The sequence below is a fragment of the Lethenteron reissneri genome, chromosome 22, assembly GCF_015708825.2.
Source record: "Lethenteron reissneri isolate LAM-NWPU_2019-01 chromosome 22, ASM1570882v1, whole genome shotgun sequence".
Classification (NCBI taxonomy): Eukaryota; Metazoa; Chordata; class Hyperoartia; order Petromyzontiformes; family Petromyzontidae; genus Lethenteron; species Lethenteron reissneri.
In genome coordinates, this window is record NC_083800.1 from 15,402,623 (window position 1) to 15,410,664 (window position 8,042).

At 46.6% G+C, this 8,042-nt stretch overlaps 1 protein-coding gene across 8 annotated transcripts in view; it reads left to right on the forward strand.

The window, feature by feature from the left end:
- The window catches only part of LOC133345689 (TBC1 domain family member 14-like), a 32,335-nt gene extending 25,069 nt beyond the window's left edge, over positions 1-7,266 (forward strand). For 6 of the 8 annotated variants that reach the window (XM_061556663.1, XM_061556670.1, XM_061556667.1 and 3 more), the window contains 5 exons: positions 1,398-1,469; positions 2,138-2,266; positions 3,191-3,300; positions 3,575-3,833; positions 4,423-7,266. In XM_061556663.1, the coding sequence (XP_061412647.1) occupies positions 1,398-1,469; positions 2,138-2,266; positions 3,191-3,300; positions 3,575-3,833; positions 4,423-4,500 (648 nt within the window). In that variant the 3' untranslated portion in view covers positions 4,501-7,266. The remainder of the gene's footprint in view (positions 1-1,397; positions 1,470-2,137; positions 2,267-3,190; positions 3,301-3,574; positions 3,834-4,422) is intronic. The other 2 variants (XM_061556664.1, XM_061556665.1) reach the window with 2 other exon arrangements.
- Positions 7,267-8,042: the final 776 nt, after the last annotated feature.

Genomic DNA, 8,042 nt, shown 5'->3' on the forward strand with positions numbered 1-8,042 from the left:
GCAGTTTGACACGTAGTTTCCCGTGACTCGTGACCTCTAACCCGGAGTATCTCCTACGTTTCCTCGTCCTGAGAAAAGTGACTCCCAAACATGGAACGGGAAGTATTTTAATGTAAAATATAATTAATATTTTATATATTGTTAAATACAACTCGTACAGTCAATGTATAGAATGAAAATATTTAATATAGTGGACCGAACTGTACTGTACATGTAAAAGTAAACCTGAATATAAGGTTAATGACATGTACTGTCCAGTAAATATTACACAGTTTAAAAACGAACAAACTATAAATATTCACTACCACTTAATTTTAATTTAGGGGCCCATTGCAAAACAATAAGAGCACTGATAAATAAAGAAAAATTGTGCATCTGAACCTCACTGGAGGATGCTGGGAGCATATGAACTGGGACCTGCGATGCGCCGCTTGGGAGACAAGATGGAGATGAGACGGCGCGTGTTTTCTTCCGCAGCAGCATAATCGCAAGCAGTACAGTTACGATGCAAACAGGAATATTGCAGTTAACTGCGAATGGTCGAGGCACAGGGGTGTGATCGGCAAACCTGTATCTCAATACATTTTGCGTGAATAGTCAAATCCGCTTTGGGGAAACCCTCGATGGCCAAGGTTTCGGTGAAGTAACTACAAGGTTAAACCACAGTCAGGTGTTCAGCTCACCAGCCACTATGGCATTCATCTTATTAGCGGAGAGACGCACGGCATATTTATATAATTCTCTTCTTTGCTTCCAGTAAACACCATTGAGCTGTTTATGTTGTTGGGGTTACTGCAGAACATGCGATTCCTCCTCGGAACTTAATTGTCAACCCTCACACAGAAGAGTTTATCGCAACCCAAACTCCTAACCCAGGAGTTGGCAACGAAAATAATAATAATAATAATACCCATATTGTTCGAATTCTGTAAATTCAATATTTTAAGAGCCACCAATGCATGTTAATAGGAGACAGTCCTTAATAGCTAACGTCGCAAAGCAGTACTTAATGAGTCACAGGTTGCCGAGCCCCTGCCCTCACCTGAACCCTAACCAGCTCATCACACCCATGATAATTGCACCTCTGATGAGGCAGTCTCTAAACCGTGACATAATGTGCCTCCTTTTGTTACAAAAGTGTTAGGTGTGTGGTTTCCCAAATATTAAGACTACGGGGGTTTACCTCCAGTCAGCTCACGCTCGTCTCACAAACTGAGAAGCGTCAAACGCGGTGGTGTTGATTGAAGGGGTGTCGATAGTTATTGTGCCCCTGCCAGGCGGTGGTCATGGTGGAGAGATCAGAATCGGATTATTTCATAATCAGAATATTTATTTATACTGGAGGAACCCAATGAGTTCTCCAGTAGTAGTTTGTGTGTCCCGTGTGGTTGTTGCAGGGTGGACCCTACCACGACGTGCTGCACAGTGTGCTGGGCGCCTACACCTGCTACCGGCCGGACGTGGGCTACGTGAGTTGCCCGGGCCTCGCCGTGTGCTTGGCGGTGTCTCTCCCGAACGCGGATGGAAAATCAACAGCATCGGGTCGCGTTCTCTCGCCTCGCCACAATCGATGTCGCTTCAAATGAGTAAAAATGTGAAAATCCCGTCCAATTACTCGCATGGCTATTCCCGCCCCCGCCTAGCAAATGAACGCCCATCGCCGAGTCAGGTGTTGAGTCCGCTTGTGCCGCGTGTGGAATCGGAGAATCTGCACTCGAATTTGTTTTGTTAGTCCAGAGAGCGCCATATAAATTAAATGTAGACATTCACTTCCACGGCCATCAGTAGCTGTCGTGATCTCTGCCGGGAAGTTGCAAGTGGAGTTTTTCGTTTTATGAATGGGAATCATCTACGAGGCAATTGCATGCATGTCATCACTTGCTCTCATTTCAACACGAAAACTGATAAGTTCTTGGGAAAACAAAACTGTTGTCTATAGTGTGGATCGCCACATTCTACTAATGTGCTACACCATGCTGCTTCTTTTCTAACCTCGAAGTTAATTTGTTGTAGTGTTTAGACTAATGCTTTGTGAACTTATGAATTACAGTATTGACTTAAGTGAATAACTCATTGTGATGCCCTGTGCTGTAACTGTGCGCTGTAGGACTGTGGTGTAACGCTGCATGTTTTTCAGGTGCAGGGCATGTCCTTCATTGCTGCTGTGCTGCTGCTGAATATGGACACGGCCGATGCCTTCATTGCCTTTGCCAACTTACTGAACCGACCCTGCCAGATGGCCTTTTTCCGCGTTGACCATGGCCTGGTGTGTGCGCTGGAGACTGTGAAACTAATTCACGGCACATCACCGGGAACAAACGAAAGCTCCCTTTTCTGCGGTTGTCCGCTATTCTAATCGCATGCCGTAATTAATTCTGTAACACCTCTTTATTAATAATGACAACTTCTGTAAGATCACAATTGATATTCGGGTCCGTTTGCGCAAGTCAAATGTGTGTCGTATACCCTCCTCCACCCAACACGTTAACAAACGTGCCAATTTATCACTGCTTCAGCAGCACCACCGCATTGTTGGAGAGTCATCCGCACACGTTTTTACTTGGCTGTGTCAGGTGGAGGAGGGTTTACAACACACATTTTGCTTACGCGATCCGACGCAAATATCAATTATGAACCATTGAATTGGTCGCGAAAGTCCACCCATGTTAAACTTCCATAACTTGGCATTGGCCACTGGTAAGTTTAACGGCAGCTGTTAACCAGTTGACGCCCTACTTCCGAGCATCGCCAAGGCAGCCGCTTGCGCCTGTCTAAGGGTCTCTCCCTTTATCTGCCGACCGCTGGCTGCCACTCCCATGCCGGCGACCTGCGAGAGCAGGCGATCGGCTACGGGTGCTGATGTGTCGGTCAGTAGCTGTGGGAACTCAGAACTCCCGCACGCTGACACCAAGGCAGACCATACACATGCAAGGTCCCGCCACTTGGCCCCGGTCTCGGTGTGTCGAGCAGACGTGCGCTTACACACACGTGCACAGTGCGCGGCCCTCAGTGCGGCCTCTGCTGTTTCTTGCGATGAAAGTAATTTGAATTTGCCATTTTTCTGCAAAACGTTATGTCATGGCAGTTAGTGGAAGTATGAATTGGGGTAGCGATACTGGGGGTGTGTAAGAATTGTGCACAGCCTGCAGAAAAGACACTTCCCTGATTGACTTGTGCGCGTCTGTTGCAGATGCTCGCTTACTTTGCAGCCTTTGAAGTTTTCTTTGAAGAAACCCTCCCACAGCTCTTTTCACATTTCAAGAAGAACAATTTGACTCCAGATATTTATTTGATCGACTGGTATGAATACAAACGCAGCATCACTACACTCTTAAGTATATATGTTTATGTAAAAATAAGGAAAGTGGCTTTCCACTCGGTCATGCTAGGTGTGGTGCTCATGACCCTTTTACAACCCTCGGTGTAAATTCCACATTCCTGTGGTGGGGGTACACCTGTCCAGAGTAAAGCTGCTGTTGACTTCCCGCAGAGTAGTACTCCATCTTGATGTCGCTGCTGACGGGGCTCGGTGTGGATGTCCTGCACTGCCCTCTCCACTGCGTGATGCGTGCAGGATCTTCACCCTCTACAGCAAGTCGCTGCCCCTGGACGTCGCGTGCCGCGTCTGGGACATCTTCTGCCGTGACGGGGAGGAGTTCCTCTTCCGCACGGCGCTCGCCATCCTGCACCTGTACGACGACGTGCTGCTGCACATGGACTTCATCCACATGGCCCAGCTGCTGACTCGCCTCCCCGAGGACCTGCAGGCCAGCGAGCTCTTCTCTTCCATCTCGGCCATCCAGCTGCAGAGCCGCAACAAGAAGTGGAGCCAGGTACAGGGGCCGCCCTCTGTGCCACACCGCAGAGTGTCCGGTACACTCGGGCCCCGCCGAGAACCTCGCGTGAGCGACACGCATTCCTTGCGCGAGGTCTAACGTGGGTGGTGTCGCGGGCTCACGGTAGTGCATTCACCGATCGTTGCAGAGGTTCACGGTTCGAATTCGTCAACCGCCCCAAGTACTAACTGCGCTGGGTGTATTAACGGTAATGATATGACACGTCGTCGGCTTCACAGTGGAAGTTACAGATCCGGTGACGTCATACACGAGTAGGGCATTGTGTGCTGCCGTCATCGGCCAAATTTGAAACATTTCCCACAAACTACTCAATTGGGGTTATCCTCGGCCGCGTATATACGTTGCACTTCTTTTGCAACGTATGTAGCCAACCGTGCTAATTGGAGGTAGAATCATCGCCCCCTCCTGCGAAAACTTAGCAGGACCCTCTTGAGGATTTCCTGGGTAAACAAGTGCAGTAATAATAACAAAAACGATCATTTGCCAAGTTGTCCTTGGGAAGTGGCGCACATTTCACGAGTGTTGATGGGGGTGCGGGTGGTGGTTCGTGTTTTGGCGCGGGCAGGTGCTCGCCACCCTACTAAGGGACTGCAGGGACTCGGGCAGAAGCAGCAAGGCCAACAGCCCCAGCCTGAGGCACTGAGCCCCCCGGGGCAGCTCCAGCAGCACCTCCCTCGCCGCCCATGCGCCGCGATGATCGTCTCCGTGAATGCCGGGAGCCGCATCAGGAATCGTGCCTTGCTGACAACACAGACTGCTGGGTGGGACTCGCGACTCGTGAAGGAATGGGTTCACTGATGCTCTCGACATCGCAGCAGACATCCTTTATCCAAATGAATTGCCGTTAGCAGCTTTTTAAATAAATGTAGAATACTGTACTATCTTGCACTTCTTTTTATTCAGGGAAAATTACTTGTTATTGATCAGGAAGTGTTTGTTTTGCTGTTCTGTTGCTGTTTAAAAGTGTTTTTTCTATTCAAGTTTTGTTCTTTCAGTTTTGTGAGCAATAACCATTTATTTAATGTGGGACCACGGAGACTTTCAAGGGTCATTGCTGCTCCTAGGTCAGGTTTTATGAACTATTTAGGAGCATTCATTATTCACCGAGCTGAGCAAGAAGATCAACTAAGTGAAGAAGCTCAACACATTCATTGAATAATTGTTGGTTGATAAGGGCGCAGAATAGCCACATTCAGACAAATCTCAATTGAGAGAAATGCCCCATTTTCCTGCCTTAAATGTTACATTTATCGCAAATTTTAATTGTCCTTGGAGCCCAACGTGGGTTGGAGCTAGGGGTGCAGTTTGCACAAGAATCAAACGACTAGATTTCCAAAACTGTAGAACACAACATTAGATCCTCATTGCGGTTCTCCATCTTGCACAATCCAAATCGCTCCAGCTAATGCGACGTTCAGAGATTGAGGGGTTCGTCGTGGCTTTCATGAATATCCCTTACGTCGCAGTTGTGCTTTGCATAACAACGTGGCAGAAGGCTCCCCCGTTGCGGTGCAAAGTCATCAGGAGATCACTCGGAGTGCTTTCTGAGGACGAGCGCTCCCAATCAAACCTAGGCCTCCAAGGTGTTCATTTAATTTTAAATGTGGTTTTAATCACAACTCGGTAGGTGTGACATCAATGTGATTGGGTAGCATATTGTGAACTGACCTTATAATGAATGTACCTTAGCATTTTACTTAACGTATGCGTTTGTTTAGGAAATAATGCAATGAGTTTTTTGTGAGTGGCTTATGTGTTTCCTGATTGCAGTAGAACTTCGTTGGTTTATTCCATACTGGTCACAAATCCTGCTGCCCACAGGGGTCAGCAGACCTGCGGTTCTCCCAGTTGTGCGCAGAGCTCCCAAGATTCGCGAAGCGTTAAAATCTTCGACGGAAGCGGTGGCAAAACGCGGTCTCTGTGCTGCAGCCGGTTGTCAAGTGCTGGCGACTCCCTAGGGGGCGCGCCAATGTCTCTCTCCCGTGTGCCTGTCCGAGGCGCAAGGCGAATGGTGGAAATTTAAACTGGTTCATGAAAGTCGGGAGGTTCGCACATTGAATACAATACTCACCCAAGTGATGACCTGTATTCATCAGATCTTTATTCAAATAGTGGGCTCCTCCATTGAAGACAATGGGGATGCTGCCACTTTATAGGAATCGTATGGAGAGGAGCAATGTAAAATGAGAATGCCCTTGTTATGCACGATGTGAGAATAATAACATAGGTCCTGTCCTTGATACAACGTTACTAAACATGGGATATTCCAATGGGTAATTATTTAGCTAACACAGGAAATGTGCCTTGATGTTGCAAGCAATTCCCTATGGCCCATGATGCTGCAGATCAGAGGGAAACGTCTGTTACTTGACCTGTATCTCCTGCAGAGCTTCGTGAAAGGGGAAATAGGCGGTGACACGGTCACCACTTGTTGAAAAGCTTCACGGTTCGTGTTACAGTGGCCGTCCGGATTAATACTGCTGTGTGTTAACGATAACAATACTCAGCGCCGTCGTCTTCACAATCGACGTTCAAGATACCGTGAAGTATTTCACAAGAGTAGGCCAGTGTGCCGGTGTTGTGGTCCATTTTTTTATTTAGCTGCAAATTACTCAATTGGAATATACATGGCGATCATGATGCCCTATTTGCAGGACCACCCTGAACAGTCTTGCCAGTGAGGCTTTAATTGGTAAATAAGCGTAATGATGACAATAATGAGTGGGTGAAGGTGATGCTGCACCCAGACAACGCCGTCAGTCGGCATAGCCCGCCGTGTTTGCGTATCGTGCCTGATGCTCGTGGCTCTGTGGATCCCCGTGGCGATCAGACTCAACCTGTGGATCAAGTGATATCAAGGGAACCCTCTTATCTGCCAATTTGGTCATTCACAACAGCACCCTATGTCTGTGGATAAGAAGCATTCTGCCGTGCTTTTGCCGAAGCCACTTTTATCATCCGCTGAAGAACAAATGGATACCCACTATAATCTTGATTTCTAAACCTGTTTAAATGCAACCGTATCTCAAGATGCTGGGCGACGTTAAATGTTGTGCCGTACCAATTCTTGCATGTGCAATACCCTGCAGAAAAAGCAATTATTTATAGTTCTCACCTGTACCCAATTTCAAAAGGCGGACGTGTCTGTGTTACAATAATATAGGTACCTTATCAGTTTTTTTAGGACCGCTGTGAACTAAATGTAATGCGGTATACGTTTGTACAATTGCAATGGTGTATATAATCAGTAAATTAAAAATATGGTCGGATTGTGTAATTGTTCCAGTTGGTGTGCGGGTTGGCACGGTACACATGTAAGCATTTTAACGCGTGCATTGCTGAATATTGCTGAAGGAAACCACACCCAGGGGTGGGCACTGGGTTTAATAAAGTGGTATGATGACAAGGAGGCACGCTGTGTACACATTGATTCTTCGGGTTACCGATGAAGAGTATCGATCGACTGAGAACCTGACTACTGTCCGCAACAAATGTGGACATGAGCATCAATGACTTGTAAATAATTATAACCATTGGTAATCTACAAAATCTCTGAACTTAACACAAGGCAGTAAAAGTGATAATGTATAAATGAGCAAAACAAGTCGCCTATAACATTGACAAAAACTCCAAAAGGAATTGCCTGTTGGAGGGACACTGCTGGAAATCAACCCCCGAGTGTCTGGGACAAGTATTATAGAGTGTGCTTTGGGTCTTTCGGTAAAGTCATGTAGATGAAATTTTAAAAAATATCATGACGTTTCGATCGCAACACAAGCAATGGTCATGAGAAAAAATATAACCCGTAAAAACAAAGTTTTTCACTATAAATCCTTTATATGCGTGGCGGCTAGAGTCCTCTCGTCCTCTGGCTTGAGATGGCTGCCACCTATGGGTCAGATGATTGTCTGCCAGTATTAAGCAATTGGCAATTAAATATTTAATTTGTTTTCCCTAAACAGTGTAAAATTTTGGAATTCTTTTTTTCACGAACATTGTCTCGCACAACGAGTCTGTGTGCAAAATGTCAGCTCGATTGGATCACGGGAAGTGGGTTAAAAAACGACCGAAAGATTTGCACGGTCGTAAGCACGCAAGCAAGCTAACTTAATATAAAGGATTTAAAAAGAGGGGGAAAGCTGCTGAGGCAAGCTGTTTGAAAGTTTTAAAATGGGTGTAGCCCAA